The sequence below is a fragment of the Setaria italica genome, chromosome II, assembly GCF_000263155.2.
Source record: "Setaria italica strain Yugu1 chromosome II, Setaria_italica_v2.0, whole genome shotgun sequence".
NCBI lineage: Eukaryota > Viridiplantae > Streptophyta > Magnoliopsida > Poales > Poaceae > Setaria > Setaria italica.
This window is the reverse complement of record NC_028451.1, coordinates 40,836,845-40,856,949: the sequence shown is the minus strand read 5'-3', so window position 1 is coordinate 40,856,949 and position 20,105 is coordinate 40,836,845. Positions and strand designations below refer to the sequence as shown.

At 44.4% G+C, this 20,105-nt stretch overlaps 3 protein-coding genes across 5 annotated transcripts; 2 read left to right on the top strand and 1 right to left on the bottom strand.

Annotated features, from left to right (window-relative positions):
• The first annotated feature begins 252 nt into the window (after positions 1–252).
• Positions 253–7,487, top strand: LOC101780349 (monooxygenase 3-like). 3 transcript variants are annotated; one of them, XM_022824593.1, is made up of 10 exons: positions 253–593; positions 910–999; positions 2,308–2,393; positions 3,409–3,584; positions 3,690–3,845; positions 3,947–5,272; positions 5,385–5,456; positions 5,952–6,114; positions 6,302–6,530; positions 6,765–7,487. In XM_022824593.1, the coding sequence occupies exons 6-10, from the start codon at positions 4,866–4,868 to the stop codon at positions 7,304–7,306; spliced, it is 1,413 nt and encodes a 470-aa protein (XP_022680328.1). In that variant the 5' UTR covers positions 253–593; positions 910–999; positions 2,308–2,393; positions 3,409–3,584; positions 3,690–3,845; positions 3,947–4,865; the 3' UTR covers positions 7,307–7,487. The 3 variants fall into 3 exon arrangements, with proteins under 3 accessions (XP_022680328.1, XP_022680327.1, XP_004957744.1); XM_022824592.1 differs by having other exon boundaries at positions 906–999; XM_004957687.3 differs by lacking the exon at positions 253–593 and having other exon boundaries at positions 879–999; positions 3,409–3,532.
• Positions 7,488–7,765: 278 nt separating this feature from the next.
• On the top strand, positions 7,766–9,840 carry LOC101779146 (40S ribosomal protein S15a-1). Its single transcript, XM_004957686.3, has 4 exons — positions 7,766–7,908; positions 9,007–9,150; positions 9,222–9,382; positions 9,464–9,840. Exons 2-4 carry the CDS (start codon positions 9,018–9,020, stop codon positions 9,560–9,562), a joined length of 393 nt encoding a protein of 130 aa, XP_004957743.1. The 5' UTR covers positions 7,766–7,908; positions 9,007–9,017; the 3' UTR covers positions 9,563–9,840.
• A 392-nt stretch (positions 9,841–10,232) lies between these two features.
• On the bottom strand, positions 10,233–17,324 carry LOC101778730 (protein VASCULAR ASSOCIATED DEATH 1, chloroplastic). The gene is made up of 18 exons (XM_004957682.3): positions 17,016–17,324; positions 16,832–16,894; positions 15,781–15,831; positions 14,704–14,769; positions 14,516–14,611; positions 14,335–14,436; positions 14,116–14,213; positions 13,841–14,004; positions 13,690–13,730; positions 13,528–13,615; positions 13,357–13,443; positions 13,191–13,245; positions 12,672–12,738; positions 12,426–12,522; positions 11,601–11,662; positions 11,467–11,506; positions 11,053–11,333; positions 10,233–10,831 (listed from the first exon to the last, which is right to left on the bottom strand). Exons 1-18 carry the CDS (start codon positions 17,196–17,198, stop codon positions 10,610–10,612), a joined length of 1,863 nt encoding a protein of 620 aa, XP_004957739.1. The 5' UTR covers positions 17,199–17,324; the 3' UTR covers positions 10,233–10,609.
• Positions 17,325–20,105: the final 2,781 nt, after the last annotated feature.

The following is a 20,105-nucleotide window of genomic DNA, read 5'->3' as shown; positions in this document are numbered from 1 at the left end:
GGTGAGATTCTTTACCAGAATCAAACAGGCGTAGTAATTGCCAAAAATATGTTTTTTGGACGTTTAAATAAAGATATACTCTCGTCTGCTGAAGAAGAATGCTGAGCTCTTACTGAGTTGCCAGAATCAACTCAGTAGTATTGAGTTGTTGACAGAATCTCTACCACTAAAAGGAAGCCAGCGTCCGCGTCGCCAATACCTGTCTCTGCCCGGCAGAGCCAGGGGCGCCTCCTCCTCCTCTTGCATCGCCAATTCAAATCCTTCTCCCATTCAAAAAACCAGCAGCCCCGACGCCGACCCCTCGCTGCGTCGCTGCCGGGACGTCGCCCCTCACTCCCTCCCTGTGTCGCTGCCTCTCCCTCCCTGCGTCGCCGCCGGCCCGCCGCCGCTCCCTCCCTGGGTCACCACATCTCAATCCCTCCCTCCAGCTGCTCATCTTCAGTCGAGCTCAATCCCTCCCTCCAGCTCCTCATCTTCAATCGAGCTCAATACCTGCCTCCAGCTGCTCATCCTCAAGCTACATCAGGACTCCAGCCGGCGAGCATCCGCCGCTGCATCAGAGAGAGGACAAGCTGCTCATCCTCAATTGACCGGTAAGAGTAAGATTGCAATTTATTAGTCTTCATCTTCATAGAGGACTGTATTGTTCTTGATGTGAATCTGAATTCATTTCTGTAACTGAATGATTAGCTGCAGAAAAGGATTCTCGGGTAGTGCTCTTGGTGTTTGGAAATAGATTTATGGTCATGGCTCTTTTTTCCTCACTGTCCGCATGGAAGCCCATGCCCATGGCTTTCCTCTTGTTGTTCCATAAGTAGATTCATGTTACTGTTAAAAATAAATGTGCTATTCAGAACAGTCATGAGGTTTAGAAAAGTTATGTGTTTTCTTTGGCTATGTGGAAGCAAGCTACCCGTCACATCAAGTGACCCCGCGCAGCGGTGGCGGCAGTAGCACCTCGAGGCTGGCGGCATCCTTCACTCACCGACACTACCAGTCGTAAGCCCGACCTGCAGTTCTTCTCTATCTCATTCCGTTTTACTCATTCCATCAGATATATATGTATTCCCTCATACCGCAGATGTCCAATCTGTTTATCTGTATTCCCTCATACCGCAGATGCTGCAATTGTTAGCATAAGCATCTAAATATCAAATGTGTCGTATATAATTCACCATTTATCAATTGATGTTTCAAGTGAGACCTTTAGGGCTATTAGCTGTTGCCATTTTGTTAGTTGGCAGGAATATTTAAAGCTGCAAGGATGGATCCTAATATACAACCTGCTTGTTTGGTTAGTGCTGTCCTCGTATGATTTGGTGATTTCCTTGTGGGTTTTTGTTGATAGGGGTTGGAAGGTTTGGCCCCCAATCAACTTAGGGGGTGTTTGGAAACACCCTCCTAAACTTTAGGAGCTATCACATCGGATATTTGGATACTAATTATGAGTATTAAATATAGTCTAATTATAAAACTAATTGCACAGATGGAGTCTAATTCGCGAGACGAATCTATTAAGCTTAATTAGTCCATGATTTGACAATGTGGTGCTACGGTAATCATTTGCTAATGATGGATTAATTAGGCTTAATAGATTCGTCTCGCGAATTAGTATAGGGGTTCTACAGTTGGTTTTATAATTAGCTCATGTTTAATCCTCCTAATTAGCGTCCGAACATCCGATGTGACCCTCCTAAAGTTTAGTACCTTGTATCCAAACACCCCCTTAATTTGTCCGTGACATGATTATGAAGTCTAATTGTTAAATGTCATGGATGACTGACTTTGCTTCTGAGTGGTCTGTGATATGATTATAAAGGCTAATTGTTAAATGTCATGGATGACTGACTTTGCTTCTGGAGTGGTAACTGATTTAGTGTTGTGGGTTTCTTTGTCATGTAGTATCTCTGCACTTGAAATCAGAGAGTTCTCATTGAAATTTTAATAGCAGTAATGGGAACGGTCTTATACCTGCTGACCTGGCATACTGCCTTAGGTGACCTGACATCTATGCCAGACTACTGGAGGTGTTGTGTTGCTACGAAAATTAGAAGTTAATTATTTGTTGACATCACATCTTTTAAGTTTTCATGTTATAACAAGACTATTTTGGCATGTAAATAGACTAGCAGTTATTATTGTTAGTGCTTCTGAAAATTAGAAGCATTGTGTTCAAAATGTACATATTACCTTTGAACTATTAAATAAAATAGGAGCCATAGATTTGACATTAGAATTTATACACATGCAAAATTGTAAATCTGAGACGTGTACATAATGTTTCTTAAATTTTGTGTTTTCATGCAGAGGAGGCAGATGGAGCTGCTCAAAGACCAGAAACAGAGAATGTTGAATGAGTTACATGGAGCAGTTCTGCAAGCACAAGCTGTGAGGTATGTAATCTGTCTAGGTCGCACACTAGATGCCTGACGAAGTTCTTTAATCTCACTCTTACTCACGGCATGATTTTTCTGCTATGATTACATGGGACCAAATAATTGGTACTGTTGGCACCGATAGCAGCTTTGTTGTGCATGATGTGGCTGCGCCAGTGGCTACTACTTCTTGCAAGTCATTACTAAGTTGTAGATGCTACTTTGTTGTGAGCAGCAGTAGTAGCAATAGTAGCCTCATGTTGGGTCCGGCAAAACTCATATCTGCCAGGCAAAACTCATATCTGCTAGCCTCACGTTCTAAAAGATAATTTCAATGCGCAAGTGGTTATCAATTTTAGAGATTTTCTGTGAGCACCTCTTATGTCTGAAACTGATAGCATCTTGGAGATTTTTCTATAACCGATTGACAGTTGTGAGGAGCAACAGTAGCAACAGCTAGCAGTTGTTCTATTCTAAGTTTCTAACTTCTAAACTAGGTTCTGGGAATACTCATATTTGTGCGTAGATCTTAGACCTAATGCTTGTATTTTTTATTTCTGAAACTAAATAGCATCTTGGGGATTGTGTTTATTTTACCATTGTTGTCCTTGGAGCAATATATCTTTTTGCAGCATCACAAAATAGTTTGATCACGACGTGTTGCCAATAAAATGACAGCTTCATGGCAGGTCGATTAGGTTGCTACATGAAGCATGGCAAGAAAAATGACAGCATATGGTGCTGTAATCGCTCTATGTATTGAATGATATTATCGGCAATCGTGTATTATTCATCTTGTGAGAACCAGAAGCTTTTCATTACCTTCTAGATGCCACCTTGTTAATGTTTAGATTGAAGTCAATATCTTTGCTCCATATGCTCTTTTTTCCAATGAAAAAAATGGCCTGTACTATTTTAAATTAGCCTGATTTTTTCCATATGCTTGGGTCTAATAGCTGTGCCAATGGACTTATGATAGCTGTGCAGTAAGGCTCTTCCAATTTGATTAATTCATGATGTGTTTGCAATGTAGGAAAGAAGATGGATAGCTAGATGAACTGTGCTGCTGGTAGTTGTTTGATATGAATAAAATATGGGAGAGTTGAATATAGGAGAGCGCCAATCGATCTACTACAGGAGTGATATGGTGAACTGCTGTGAGAATTGCTTCTCGTGCGCATCTCTTACGTTTCAACTTGTCATGATATGGTGAACTGCTATGAAAATCTGTTTTTTTCAGATGCAGTAATCTATATTTATTCTTCATGCTTCAGTTAAGCTTCTCTGAAAATTCAATATGGTGTGTTTGTGCAGCTTGTCAAATATTGGTTTATGGCTGATTGCCGATTGCCATGGTCGCACCAATGCTTTGCTGCTGCTGTCCAGGTCCAGGTAGCAACATACTTCCAGCCTCTGGTCAGTTGTTTGACGCATCGAGAATCATGAGATTGCCATGTCCAAGATGCCAAGGTAGAAATTGAATTTTTTGTAAAATCTATTTCTAAACATTTTTGTCTACTAATGGTTCCCGGATTGGTTAATTGCACAAAGGATACTACCAATTTTTGCAGTGTTTCAGGTTAGAAAGGGATTGCTCAAGGATGATATGCCTTATCAGAAGTTTGCATTGTACCACCGTTGGCTCCATGTTGTGAGCGTCAGTTAAAACATGCTGCAGATGTACAAATGTACAATGTTCAGGTTGACCCAGAATCCAGTTTAGTCATAGCTGAATGAAATTTGAGCCTACAATTGCTACGATACTATATTTCCTTTTTTAGTTCATAAAGAAATAGCACTTTGATATCATAATGAGGCTAGCAAGCTTAGTTTGGAAAGCGGTGCGCCTTATTTTGAATACCTTGTAGGCCTTGGTGATTGCAAGATTATAGTGATTATTAATGTAGTAAAATTTTCATTATGGAAGCAATTTTCTTAGCAACTCGAAAACATGGCAGTAGTTGAAGGCTGCTGAACTTTTGTTGCTATGTACCATGATATATATTTTTAAAAAAAAAGATAAACTACAGTTCTTAATTAAGGGTCTCAATCTAGAGCCAAAAAAGCATGAGACATTGCCTATTTTTCATTAGAAATTAGGGATCTGACATTAGTGACACGGATTTGTGCCCGTAGGGTTAGATAATATGCTAAGCCAATTCTTAACTATACTTCACTGCGGCGTACCGATATCAACTGCTCAACAGCACGCCCTAGGGTTAACGATCCCCGCTTAACGCTCGTCAAATCAAATTGTCATTTCAGGATATGATGAATTTTACATTTATTTTGTCCGTAGCAAAGCACAGGCACAGACCTAGTTCGAAAGAAGAATGCTGAGCTCTTTCTGAAGTTTTAAGTGAAGAAGTTTCTGGCCGTGAAGTCATGTGTGTGGACGTGTCTTGTGCCTGCTCTCTTACTCTCGGTCAGGAACATGTGGCTCCAGCCCCTCCAGCTCTCGAAACATGAAACTCTCGCCGGAAGTCACATATGGCGCCGGTTCCCTCACGCCCTGTCCAAAAAATAACCTGCCGCCGCGGCGCCGCCATGGCACTTGCCACCTCCATCTCTTCTCCTCAGCTCCGCCACTGCTCCTCCTCCGTTCCACCTCCACGGCGTCGTCCATGGCGACGCCTCCGTCCCGCGGCTGCCGTGGCCGCCTCGGCAACGGCAACGCCGCCGTCGGAGGGGAACATCGTCATCGTGGGCGCGGGCGTCGCGGGCCTGGCCACCGCGCTCGCCCTGCGCCGACTCGGCGTGGGCGCGGCCGTGCTGGAGCAGGGCGAGGCCCTGCGCGCGGGCGGCACGTCGCTGACGCTGTTCAAGAACGGGTGGCGCGTGCTGGACGCCGTCGGCGTCGCCGACGAGCTCCGCGCCAAGTACCTCCGCATCCAGGGGTGCGTTCCTCTCTCGCGCGAAACCATCGATTCAGGCTACTGTTGTTCTGTTGTGTTCATGGAAAACTTTGCGTGTTCTGAGCTGCATGTGTGAAGTTCCAGCTGAGCGCAGGATGAGGATGCGGTCGCCGGCGGCGGGCGGGCGGGACTTGCGCGAGTTCTCCTTCGAGGAAGAAGCCCCCGGGTAAGTGTGCGATCCCCGTTTCCTGTCGTCGAGCATCCTTGGTGGCTTTTCCATACTAGATTGTTAACGAGACACACAAATTAAAAGTTTATCAGACAGTGGTCACTGACTTTAGCATACCCAGGCAGATAGCATTTCTGAACTCTGGACCAAAGGGGCTCTGCAAATAATGGTCAACTGATTCAGGCTGATCACAAACTCTCCTTGAGATCTTGACAGATCACACACTCCCCTTGACTGTCAAGGACAAGGAGAGTGTTTGATCAGCCTGAACCGGTTGTTACCACTGACTGCTTCAGTCAATCATGCCATAGTAGTCAGAAGTTCCCCACGGTTGTGCTAGTTTTCTACTGTTTTTGGTACTTTTACAGTCAACTTGTCAAGTTTTATGCTCCGATTCTGACTGCAGACTCGAACTTAGTGCTCGATTTTGAATATGCAATGTATGCATGCTGACTATTTACTGAGTGATCCCTCTGCTGGCAACTTGGACAGGCAGGAAGTGCGAGCGGTGGAAAGAAGAGTGCTTCTCGAGACCCTTGCTTCTAAGCTGCCACCAGGCACGATATCATTCTCATCGAAACTGAAATCAATTGCAGAGCAAGGGCCTGATGGCACCCTGCTGGAACTCGAGGATGGGAGACAAATTCTCTCCAAGGTTAGTGCAAAAGATTCATCGAGTAAATTTGGTTTTCATACTCAGTCATTCAAAGGGCAAGCAATGCTGAGTTAGAAATGTTCAGATACTGCTTGAATAATCCTGAAGGTACCCTGCTAATAGAGATCAGCAGGTCTTTTTTTTAACCCTTTTGACATAAATGAAAACTGTGGCGGCACACACACAGATTGTGATCGGCTGCGACGGCGTGAACTCGCCGATCGCGAGGTGGATGGGCTTCTCGGAGCCCCGGTACGTCGGGCACATGGCGTTCCGGGGGCTCGCGGAGTACGCCGACGGCCAGCCGTTCGAGCCCAAGGTGAACTACATCTACGGCCGAGGGGTCCGTGCCGGCTTTGTCCCCGTCTCCCCTACCAAAGTCTACTGGTTCATCTGCTTCAACAGACAAGATCCAGGTATATTCACACCACAAATGCTATGATTCCACAGATCCAGCATCCGAGCTTCACTAAATAAAAAAGAAACAAGAGAAAATGTCTGCAATTTTGACACGAAGATAAAAGAATGTGAACAGTTTTCTAGCACTGCATGGCCATGACTAAATGGCAGCTGCAAGCCTGCAATAGCCATCAGCCCATCACTTGCTGACAACGCGTGCATGGCATTGCTGCTGATGGTGTTCCTGGCAGGGCCAAAGATCACGGACCCGGTGGCGCTCAAGAGCGAGGCGCTGGAGCTCGTCCGCGGCTGGCCGTCGGACCTCCTGGCCGTGATGCGCAGCACGCCCGAGGGCGCCGTGGTGCGGACGCCGCTCGTGGACCGGTGGCTCTGGCCGGGCCTGGCGCCGGGCGCGTCGTCGAGGGGCGGCCGCGTGGTGCTGGCCGGCGACGCGTGGCACCCCATGACGCCCAACCTCGGCCAGGGCGCCTGCTGCGCGCTCGAGGACGCCGTCGTCCTGGCGCGCCGCCTCGCGCCCGCCGCCGCGGGCGGCGGCGCGGGCGCCGGCGTCGTCGAGGCGGCGATGCGCGCGTACGAGACGGAGCGGTGGGCGCGCGTGTTCCCGCTGACGGCGCGCGCGGGGCTGGTGGGCGCGCTGGTGCAGTGGGAGAACCCCGCGGTGTGCGCGGCGCGCGACGGCGTGGTGATCCCGAGGCTCGTCAGGCTGGGCCCCTTCCTGGAGCACACCAACTTCGAGTGCGACCTGATCGAGCCGGCGCCGCAGTCGCCGTGATCGAAAGCCTACACTGTATAGATCAGTGTCCGACTCCTTACAGCATTTTTACTGCTCACTGATACATAGTGTAATCGTTGGCTCAAAGATTAGTGTATAGCAAATGTATAAGGTCTAAGCAACTGAATTATGTTTTTTTTACGGAAGAAAGTTAAACGACAAATAAGTGGTTTAGGGAGAAGGAACACTCTTTTTTTTTTTGAATTTTCACATAAAAGGAAGCATCAGGCCATAGGTTTGCGCTTGAAATTGCTGGACATCTCTGTCATGTTTTGTCTCTTTTTTTTAAAAAAAAAAACGGCTGTCATGTTGTCTTTGAAGAGCTTTTGGGTCCAGTCCAGCCCAGTGCTGCGTCCACGGAGCGAACCAGCGCGAGCTCAGTAGGTTGGAAAACCCCCTTATCATCGGACGGCTGCGGTTTAGCCGAGGCGGGAGTCACACGCAGGATCCGACGGCCACGAAGGAAACCCTCGCTCCCGCGGCCGCCCTTATAAGCAGCACTGCCTCGCGCCGGGCCAAACCCTAGCCTTGCCAAACCTCTCCCGCGCCGCCGCCGCCGCCGCCGCCGCTTCACCCTCCTCGCGGTGCCGCCGTCCGTCGAGGTGAGTCTCCGCGTCCCGTCCCCGCCATCCTCCCTTCCTCAGCTGCGTTGTTTATGTTCAGATCCGCTCATTGATCCTGTTTCGCTGTGAGATGGTAATGCTCCTGCTCCGGCCGTGTATGAGTCGTGTGACTAGTAGCTCAGCTCCCTTTCTGATGCTCCTGTGCGTTCCATTTAGGGATTTGTTAGGTTGCATACGGTGTTGCGCTTCTGCATAATCCGTGAAGCTTGTCTTGTAATTTTGCTGTTCTGGTGGGATGGAGTTTAGTCTTGGTTCTGGCACAGGGATGTTGTTTAGTTGGCTGGTGAACAAGTGCCTCTGGCAGCAGCTATTTTGTCCAGTTGCTCTGGACGCAGGGATTTTTTAGATCGCATACGGTGTAGCAGATTATTATGGAGGTTTGGATCCTGACGTTTGAAAGATGGCATGCAGTGTGGGGTGTTGTTAGATTTTGTATTGGCAGGCACTTGTTGCTTGCTGATCAGCTGTGTGGGTGGTTTACTGGTATCCCAAATCCTGTCGAAGGCTGGTTAGTGTAGATATCAGTTGAGCGCTGGTTAATTAGATATCAAGAATTTAATTCTTGTTGATCATGGTGGGCTAATTGCTAATTTGGAACATGTTGGGTAGGGGTAGTACTAATGTTTATTTGATGGCCTGTTCTTAATGAACTGGATTCAGCCTGTGCAATCTGATTGCAAACAAAAGCATATGTGATGAGTAGTTATTTGTTTTACAATCACCAAGCTGATATCACAGATAATCTGTTATTGTTACATTTTTTATTAACAGTTGGGATCATGTGATTCTGTTCTAATGCTTCAATTAAATCAGAGCGGTTGAAGAGAGAAATTTATTGTTATCTGCTAACAGTAATGCTTAATGAATTATGCCATACCCATAGTTCTATACATGATTTTAATCTAGTGATAAATGATTTGCTGTTATTAGATGAATTCTGGTATTGAATGTAATGACATGTGACCTGGGCTGTACTGTCCTTCCTTGTACCAATGATTGTGTTGTGTAGATGTAAATGGTTATTTCCTATGCTACTCTCCATTGTGGGACCCTTACAGCTGTTTTTGTTTCACTCAGGTAAGGTCAACATGGTGAGGGTCAGTGTGCTCAACGATGCGCTGAAGTCCATGTACAATGCTGAGAAGAGGGGAAAAAGGCAGGTCATGATCAGGCCATCGTCTAAGGTTATCATCAAGTTCTTGATCGTCATGCAGCGTCATGGTTAGTTCTCAATATGCTCCTTTCACTTGCTTATTTCGGAGGATGTGCCTGATTAGTGTTCCATCATGTAGGCTACATTGGTGAGTTTGAATACGTCGATGACCACCGTGCTGGGAAGATTGTGGTGGAACTGAATGGAAGACTAAACAAATGTGGTGTCATTAGCCCTCGCTTTGATGTTGGCGTCAAGGAGATTGAGGGATGGACTGCGAGGCTGCTCCCATCTCGTCAGGTAAGTTTCTTTTCTATATATCTGATTGCATCCTCTGTTTGTAAACTCAACTGTGCTAATTGTGCTTTCTCCCAACTACAGTTTGGCTACATTGTGCTGACAACTTCTGCTGGCATTATGGACCATGAGGAGGCCCGTAGGAAGAATGTTGGAGGCAAGGTGCTAGGTTTCTTCTATTGAAGGGAGTATGATGAAAGTATTAGGATATTTCCAAGAACTCATCTGAGCTTGTGTTTTTTGGTCTGAATAGAGCGACTTGTTAAGATTCTGGAATGTGTTATGTGCTTCAGAAATTGGGATCCTTGTTATGAGATGTGCCTGCAGTTAATTGACCTATATGCTTGTCTTATATTCTTTATCTTGCCATCAAGAACACTCAAGTTCCTTTACTCGAATCTTGCATGGATTTTCTGATGCTGAAGTTATTTGTGAGCTCTATAAAGCTAGTGTTGCCTTCATTCTTGATTCTTGAACTCCTGATATCTGAACCAAGCTGAATGAGATGGGTTGTGTTGTAAATTATGACGTTATGGTTCCTCCTGGGTCGAACTCTGCCCCAAATTCCTTCAATTTAAGGCCTCAAATATGAGATGGCTTGATCCTTATCAACAGTCATGTTTACTTTTTTCACGCCAGCCCTTCGTTGTTTCCACGTGTAGTCGAATTGAGGTGCGTCGAACGTTTTTTTTATAAAACATAAAATTTTAATTGGTAATAACAGACCAACGCAACTTCCTCGGCTGAGAGCGAACCTCTTGCAAAGAATTATCTTTATCTCAGAGCTGACTCCAGCAACCAATCTGTTCATGACAGCCTGTTCATAGCACAGCTTCATGTGAAATGTAGAATCAGATCGAAACATAAGAGCAATTATGGTACGCTCGGAACCAGAACGTAAAGCTTTTGCTTACAGTGTTGTGCAATCAGCAATAGATAATAAGTCTAGTATACACAACAATGTGATTGCCTGACGCGAGGATGACACAAACCTCGCAGTGCACACACCACAACACAATGGGAGGGTCCAACTATTTACATCGAATGCTATAACGGGATTTCGCAATTTCACCTTACGGCGATTGTACTCCACCTCCTCTCCTCTGTGCAACTGTACGCTCTATATATAAAAACGAAGAACAAAATACACTGAACATTACACCTCTGAGTAGTATTTGTGCCCGTGTTTACGCTGCGACCTCCGCATCAGCCCTCATGTACACCCATCAGTCATAAATTGCCTCTCAGCCTCTCCAGTCTCTCCAGATGAGACCTGAGCCAGGCAAACTCGTGCCTCATCCTCTCCATGTGCGCCTCGGCTAGCTGCATCTCCTCGCTTAATAAGCTGAGGCGCTTCTGCACCCACTCTATGCTTTCTTTGCTGCCCGTGGAGATCCCATGAGGTGACATTTGGACCTGGGGGGATCTAGTTAGTAGGACTATGATGGTTACCTGAAACAGAAGTTAGTGTGTCAGAACAGTTGGAAATGAGTAAGTACTTAATTTAGCATTTTGAGACCCCTAGTTATGTTCAGATTCCTCCTTTGTTCAGTTTTGTAAGATCATTCTTTGTGCAAATTAAAAATTCTGTAATCAAACCACTGAATGCACAAACAACCAGCAGTAATCAAATAACCCTTTGCAACAAAGTGCATGGAATCCAAAATACTTGCCTGCATTAGGATAATGAAAGCCACCAGTGCCACCGCTAGCACTGGACCTAGTTGCCTAGATCTCATATATGATGTTAGTGAACCCCACAATTCTTGTGAGGTGGATGCTACAGAAGAATCTCTTCCTGCTCTATGCTGGTGATCTTGAATAGGAGTAATGAGGCATCTCACACCAGATTCATCCTGTGCGGAACTAGCCATTGGCACTGCATTTTCCACAGCATTTTCCCCATTTTCTGTAGCCCCTAACTGAAGAGCAGCATTGGTTGAGCCAGAAGCGTCTGTAAGAGTGGATGGAGAAAATAGTCATTTAATTGTTTCATAACTTAAGTCTTTGCAGTGAAACAGGATGCAATTCGGATCAAGAAAAGTTGAAGCTGGAGGAAATAATAGATACGTGAACTAGAAAAATACCTTTCGGTCGATTGTTCTCCTGCTTCAAAAGATCATGACCCTACAAAAAAAATGAAATGGGAAAAAAGATTATATACAGCTCGAAATGGAAAATAGCACTCAGCAATATTGTCATGGTGTGAGAAAAGGCATACGAGCTTAATCCAGAGCCCGAAAACTTCACGGCATTCATCTTTTGTTGACTGTTCTATCTTCCCTGTGATTTAGAGATTTAAAGAATAAGCTTGCTGTTGGAATAAACTAATTGCACTAACATAAAAACGTAAAGATAGTTTAAATACAAAAGGCCAAACTAGAGTACATATGGAATTTGATCAGCAGTATAAGATCTGAGCGCATAACTGCATAAGTCTCTACATCACCCCCACAGTTCTATTCAAAGTGATTCATTTCTTTGAACTAAACCCCTCAGTTTAATTGAAAATAGCATGACCAGTTAGGAGCTTGGCCAGATAGAGCATATGACATATTGAGCTGCAGGGGTTTCCTACACTTACAAAATATAACTGCTTGTGCCTTTTGTAACCAGGCAAACCATTTTATGAGACTCAGATGTATTACTTTGTATATTCTTTCAACTACGCCATCATAAAAAATAGCAAAAATATTCAGAAAAAAGTGCACTACTGTTGGGGAAATATAGAGCTCGTATAGGCTGTAGCACTGGGGCATTTGTTTTCTTAGCAAGTTATGTTTTGGCTAATTAAAACATAAGATGAAGCTTCCCATAAGAAAACATATAAGTTTGTAAGAGCCAAACAACCCGATATGTTGGCTTAACTCAAAACTGAAGTCTCACGGAAAATAGAGTTGGTGGAGGTGGATCCTGAAGGCATATAAGCATATTGAGTGATATATTGAGAGTGCTGGGTAATCCAGGATGCAAGGATGCATCGGAACTCTAAATATGGTTCTCACTAGAACATTCAGCATACGAGGGATGTGTCTTACGGTCTTACCTCTAAATATGGTTTTCTTTGAGAAGGCCACATTAAGATATATCCTGAGGAAACAACAGTTCCCATCTAGGCTATCTTGTTCGATATCCCAGATCCCCTGCAGGCAAATCAATGTTTATATGGCATATAACAACAAAAGTTTATAGAGGAGAAATGAAAACTCAAAAAAATTACATTCCATTGTGAAAAAAGGAAATTCCAAGATAAATAAAAAAAACCAACATTATAACATCACAGATTCCTCACCTCTACTGTGAAATGGTCCCCATATGGTGCATCACCAATTGATTGAGAGGTTTGAATCACTAGATGCCTGCAAAAAGGTCAAACAAGGTTAATACCATGAAGCTTCAATATCAATTATTCTTCAGGAGGGAAACATGAACCACAAGAAACAAGTATGTGGTAACACAATATAACAACAACAACAACAACAACAACAATAATAACAGAATATTGCTAGCACTATCATCTCTACATGCCAAATCGATAAATATTACGCAAAAGCAGGACATCAGATTACAAAGTTAAGAGATGCACATAAAGTGCCAAGAACGCAACTTAATCGAACTAAAGTCCAAATATAAGAAATTAAGAAAGACGTGAATTTTGTTCAGGTACAAAGCAAAGTCCAATCAAACCAACAAAAAGCTGACACTGAAATAAGTGCTAGAACTACATCTCAATTTTTTATTCTGTAACCATCAAAAAGCTTTAGAAAAAACACAATCTGATTGGCTGCAAATGGAACTATCTTATACCAACCTGTTTTTGTAAACACGAAGTTTCTGAACCTCTTGACAAGTCCCGAATTTTGCACCTAAAGGCAATTCATAGTAATCAAAATGGGCATTGAGAAAACAAGTTATAGCACATGGCATTTTTGATCAATTCGTTGAGTCAAACTGTTAGCAGAAAGCTCTCGACTTACCAAGATAAATTTTTATTGGATGCAAAAACGAGACATCCCTTACGAGTCCTCCTTGTTCATCTGAACGCCACTTGGAACAACTGAAGTCTGCAGGTCATCCAGATCACAATTCAAAATAGTTTAATTGATGAAAGATGTTTAATGTATACGCAAAAGATAAATGGAGTTAACCTTTGTCACCACATTTTTTGTGGAAATCATCCAAAAAGTCAAAAGAACCATCTGACAATAAGAAATTGAAGAGGACCTCCACAGGCACCTGTTTTTAGGATGTTAGTGGTGTGGGTGTAAAGTAATTGTCAATACTACTACAAAAAATAAAATCTTGCAAACCTGAAACTTTGACTCCGTGATCAGAGTATAAGACTCAGGTACTGCAAGAAAACGCATGATGACAGTTTAGAAAAAACAGTATTGTAAGGAGTGACTAGAAAACAATTAATAACGATAAAATTTGAACAGGAAAAGGAAGATCGCAACCAACCACTAGGAGCAGCCTCATCAACTGGCTCGAAATTGAATGGGTTTAGTGCAATGATGTTGTCTTCAGCTCCATACTCCTCAACTTTTGAGAACTTTCTGGAAATATTGATGTTGGAATCACTACCATCAGCACTACTACTTGAGACAGCTGTACCATTGACAGACCTGCAGTCCAATACATTTAAATTGAGAACTATAAATAATTATGGAGAAAATAAGTCCATTTGAAGATGTGAAACCCAAATGTAAAGCATTTTGTATCAGAATGCAAAAAACCTGTCCTGTTGTGATGAATCTTCATCTTGTTTAGATTCCTTTGTTCCTTCCAATAAAACATAACCATTTTCTTCACTACTACTTGCTGACTTTGTCTCCTATAGTACGGTAAAAGATTACATGCAAACAAAAGTTTAGAAACAAACGACCACTCCTAAGTGGCAGCTCCACGTCAAAAAATTGAAGTTACCATGTGGTTGAAGAAACAAATCTGCTAACCTGACGTTCAAGGAGTAATCTTGCATCACTAACATGCTGTTCCCAACCATCTACTATAATTCGATAGGCTTCATCACGTGTTAAGAAAGATCCAAAAAAGTGCTGAAAGTAACAGAACATGAGTCCAACATATTTGAAAATGTATACGTACAAGAACTATACATAACGATAGGTCCCTTACCCTTTTACTACCAGCAACAATTTCAATGGCATTAGGAAAAATGGCAGCTGTCTTTGCTTTACGAACATCTGTCACCTCCTGCAAAGGAATTGTTTTCTGGATAAAGGAACAATGTCAGAATTTCTGGAAGTGCAACTAGGCAAACTAGAACAGTATATATGGTGACACTGTCTTTAGATGATCTATACCTTCGTCTCATATCCAAATATGTTAGAGTAGAAGCATATATGGTGAAGAAATAAATACATATGCCCCTGCAAGATAACAAAATTTAGTAACAAAGTTCATTACAAATGCTGAGATTAAAGTTACATATATTTCCTGAAAAAATAAAACTAGCTAAGCTTGCAATTTTATCAGCAATTTTACAGTTGTCAAACAACCTGGTATAGCAATGCGTGAAAAATAAAGGCAAACCGTTAAGGTAGCAAGGGTAGCAGATAGCTTTAATATTAAAGAGGAGATATAACTTTATTTTAAGAAGGCACAAGTGTTTTATGGTCCCTCCAATTCCTTTCGTCTGTCGTTTCACGAGTGGAGAACTACTCATTTTCATTTGAGGCTATAAGGTTCCGAGCAGAGACATTGGTACATATTCAGAAAACACGCCAAACTCGTCTATTTGTCACTCTAGAATAGGAGATATAATTAGTAGAAAAGCAACACAAATTTAATAGAAAACGTGCACTCCTATTATGCCTTCTTCCTTAATAAAGAGTTCGTAATTCTAAAAAATCAAATAAAAATGTACCGATAAGAGTAGATATATACTTTTGTGGTATCATGTAACCAGTAAATCTAAGTATTCGTGCATAAGATGCGCTTGGGAGATTTTTAATTGGATGAAATATTACACTTGCCAAACCAGCATAGGAACAGCACATTCTCTTACAAGATTGAGCATCGATGGATTTAGGTTTAGATAGGTTTATGTGATGCACATATATTGGCTTATTTGACAACATATTTGAACTGAATAATGATCGACGTATATTCCCTAAACTGATAAAATAAATTCAATCAGAGCAAGATTTGAACTGAATTGCCCACTGTATATTTATATTGTTGATTCTTGGCGTACACATGAAAGATCCGAGATCCCACAACAGAACTTAATTTTTCACCAAATTCAGGTCATTACAAATAATACCAGGGAGTCATAAGTCATAACGGATGATAGATAGATGTATTTAATCATATAGTTATGGAGAGGATTATTTAGGAACTTGCATGAAGTAAAACAGAATGACGTCACAAAAAAGTACCTGAAGCAGAATATTTTCTTGGAGCGCACAGTTAAAATCTTGCACAAGAACCTGGACAACACCAATTGTTGAGTAAGCAAAGAAGCTGCATGCTCACTTGCAAAAATGAAGGTGCGGCATCCAAATGACATTCATGGAAATCAGTTTTTTCCTTTATTCAAGTGGACATGATAGTCCATAAGCAAGATCCATAGCAAAACCCTAAAATTGCTGTTGAATCAAAAGATAAACTTGGCATATGCAGCAACAGGCCATGTTAGTTAGACATACTATATGGAAACAGGCCATTATTGCTCAAAATCACTATCAGACTAGTATCAACTATCAGGAAAACAATTACGTTTATCACTCAAAATCTTCCTTTTTGGATAGTGATTCAATCAAATATCAACCAAATTAAGACATCGAAGACACTCATGTAACTACAAAATGCCTAGTATGGAATAAAGGCAAATCCTCAAAAAGATCAGTATTAATAATTACAGCAAGGTTACTCTACATTCACTCATCGTAATTCAACCAACAGTGCCACTGCACGGAAGATTTAGGCCAGTCTCAGTGGGAGTTTCATGGGCATTAAAATCCATACCACATCAGCAATTTTGCTAACTTGGCAAGGTCTTTATGAGGAGAGGAGGAGAGAGAAAGGGGAGTTTCATCATATGTGAGAGGAGTTTCATCCCCATGAAACTCAACCAGCACAGTTACCTAGTTCCTAATCTTGGTAGGATTGCAATGAAGTTCCTAATCTTGGTAGGATTGCAATGAAACTGTGCACTGAGAGACCAGACCAAATTCACACAGTACGATCTCGCCATGGTTCAGAGCAACAGATTAATTATGCTGCGGTTTGTCCTAGAAAACGACAGGTTATAAAAAAAAAGTCAAAGCCCTCACGAAATCAAATCACCTCAGCCCCAAGTACGACCGGTTGGGCACCCAAATTCTACCAGAACGGAACGATCACGACCCAAAGTCAATAGCTAGATCGCAGAAACGAGGGAAGGAGCTAGGGATCACTCGACCCCAATCGGCCGCGCGTCGAAATTACCTCGTCGGGCGGCAGCCGGAAGAGAAGCCTGTACTCCTCGCTCCTGCTCGCGAGCAGCGGGCTCTGCACGATCAAAAAACCGCGCCACGTCAGAGGCCAAGCGGGAGAGCGGGGAAAGAGCGAGGTGATGCGATTCCGGGGGCGGTGATCGAATCCGCACGCAAGCGCGCGCGGCGGCACCCACCGAGGCGTCGGGGGCGGAGAGCTGTTCCCCGGAGTGGGCGGAGGCCGGGGAGGATCCCCCGGACGCGTCGACGGCGGGCGGGGCCGACGCGAGGCGCCGCGGCGGGGAGGCCGGCGAGGGCGCGGTGGTCGGGGTGTCCGCGGGGCTCCCCCGGCTCGGGGAGGCGACGGTGGGCGAGGCCATGCCGGCGGGCGCGGGGGAGAGTGGAGCCAGTCGGCCAGGGGCGGTCCCGCGGCGCCGGAGGGGGGCCTCTCGCCGGGAAGAGGGGGAGGCCGAGGGTGGTGGGAGGATTGGAAGAGAAGGGTAGGTGAAGTGAGGGGAAGGGGGGTTTGAAATAATAAAAGCGAGGGCGGTGATGAGAGTGCGTGACGGTGACGTGTTCCGGCTCCGTGGCCTGGCCCTGGGTCTTGCTCGTGCTCCTTTGCCTTCCTCTGCTGTTGGGTTCGGCCGCCCGTTCCAGACTTTCGAAGAAGACGACGGACAGAGGAGCTTGCTCTGGTGGGTTCGGCCGTCGGCTACTCGGCTTGCACTTTTGCTGGATCCAATTATCGTAGAAAATCAGTTATCCTGAGGTTAAGTGTTACGGAGTACACGTTATTCTAACCCTATACAAGGCACAGGTGAAGTTGCCCTCCTATTTCTTCTTCCCTCATCTCCACTGTCGCCGGAAGCTTTGTCTTCACCACGCCTCGTGCCTCGGTCCTCCGCCACCACGGTGGTCCAGCTTAACATTTTCTTTAACACTACAAAGAGATACATAATATCGTCTCTACTCCTTTCCGCGGTTAGAAAGGATGAACACTCGTGCTGATGCAGAACGACAAAAGGGCGATACTTCTTTTATAGATTGGAACATCAGAATAGGATGTAATGGGCTTGGGCTAGATTTCTAGGCTCCAGCTCCACCCCTGCCCACCATGCTCGAGCTCCTCCAATGCACGGGCCCTGCCGGCTGTGCGCTGTCGAGCGGTCCCCACCGACCGTGTAGGAGACGTGCAGCGGTGAGAAAGGAGGAGGTGAGGGGAACCCTCGACTTCAGCTATCTGGGGCTTTCCTGCGTACTAGCGAAGCCCGGCTAGGAGCGTCCTGCATTAGGTTGGCTTAGCTAAGGTTATTGTACAGGCAACCAAGCCCTTGTTTACTTCGCGAATTTGGGAGGTGCCAAATTACTGTAGCAACACTGTAGCATTTCGTTTGTATTTGTGAATTATTATCCAAATATTGACTAATTAGGCTCAAAAGATTCGTCTCGCAAAGTACAACAAAACTGTGCAAATAGTTTTTGATTTCATCTACATTTAGTACTCCATGCATGTACCGCAAGTTTGATGTGATGGGGAATCTTCTTTTTGCATAGTGTCAAAGTTGGGAGTTTTATGGGAAGTGAACAAGGGCCAAATATGCAAAAGCTACATTAGACTAGCCTAGCTAGCAGTTGGCCACCCAACCAAACATATCCTAATTTTGATCGCTGCCATCTTTTCCTACCATTGTTGCAGCCACCCAATGCTTGTCGAGTCACGACACAGCTTGGGACTCGTTTCATTAAGTTCCTTAACTCTGTACTGTAAAAAGACATGGTGTGTTATAAAAATGTTGCTTTTCTAATGTACACATTTTTTTCTTTTTGCATTTCAAAAATAGAACCTTCGACATGATGTACGCAACGCACGTCGTTGATATGCTCTCCTAGATTGTAGGGTAGGTGAATAGCAATTGTGGGTAATTTGCTCTTGGTTGAGGATGCCAAGTAATCTATTCTTTTTAGCAATAAGTTAAGTAATGTATGAGGTGGTGTGTCAAATCTATTATAGTCCTTGTGGGGGGTTCCATCATGGTGTGTCAAATCTATTATAGTCCTCGTGGGGATTCCATCGTCCATGTCAACATCATATAACTTCTCTTAAGATAAAAAAAATAGTTAGTTCACGCAAGTAAGGGATTGTTATATCCACAACAGCACTATAATACTTAGCAAAGTTAGCCAACATGCTATATCTCGTTGGGAAAAATAATACGAATCCCAATATAGAACGGTCGGATAAGGCCAGCTGATCCAAATCCAAACAACAATCCTAGTCTGTCCGTTCTTAGTTTGGCGGCATGCCGGCATAGCAGCCAGCACAAACTGACACGGCCAAATCCGCCGGTGATAAAATACCCAAAGTCCAAAACCACTCACGCAAGTGCCACTATATTCTACACATACGGGACTCCACGAACATCACATCGCCGCGCGTTGCGTTGCGTCCCGTCCATGCAATGCGCCTATAAGAAAAACACCGCCATCTATGATTAGCAATTAGCAAGAGGTTGCGAAAACTATGGTTGAGTGGCAGTCGTCGGTCGGCACGCCCGCACCGGCACGCCACGGCGAGATTTCCATCGATCGAAGAAACTTGGGGTTTGGGCTTGGGCTCGGGGCAGGGGCAACACGAAGCGTGCCGGGTTTGGCCAGGGAGAGGTGAGGTCCCGGCGGTGGTGGGCCGGGCCGTGGAGCCACGGCGACGGCGACGCGGCACCGGTGGCCGTCGGCGCCCGCCTCCCGCACGCGACCGCGACGTACATCCGACAGGACGAGACACAGCCAAAATTGCTTGGAACCGCGATTGACGATTTGGCCCTCGTTTAGGCCTTGTTTAGTTGGCCAATTTGGGAGGTGCCAAATTACTGTTACAGCACTGTAGCACACTGTAGCGTTTCGTTTGTATTTGTGAATTATTGTCCAAATATTAACTAATTAGGCTCAAAAGATTCGTCTCGCAAAGTACAACAAAACTGTGCAATTAGTTTTTGATTTCGTCTACATTTAGTACTCCATGCATGTACCGCAAGTTTGATGTGATGGGAAATCTTCTTTTTGCATAGTGTCAAAGTTGGAAGTTTGGAGGGAAGTAAACAAGGCCTTGGACGAGATTTGTGGCTGTATTCTACGGTCTCCCAAAAATAGAGTATAACTTGTCGCGAAAGCAAAATATTCCGCCCAAACAAGGACTCTACATCTTTGAAGAGAGATCACAGTCACAGCGAGCCTTTTCGTCATCCACTTTGTGTTCACAATGCTTGACTTCGATCGAGTTCAAGGGGCCT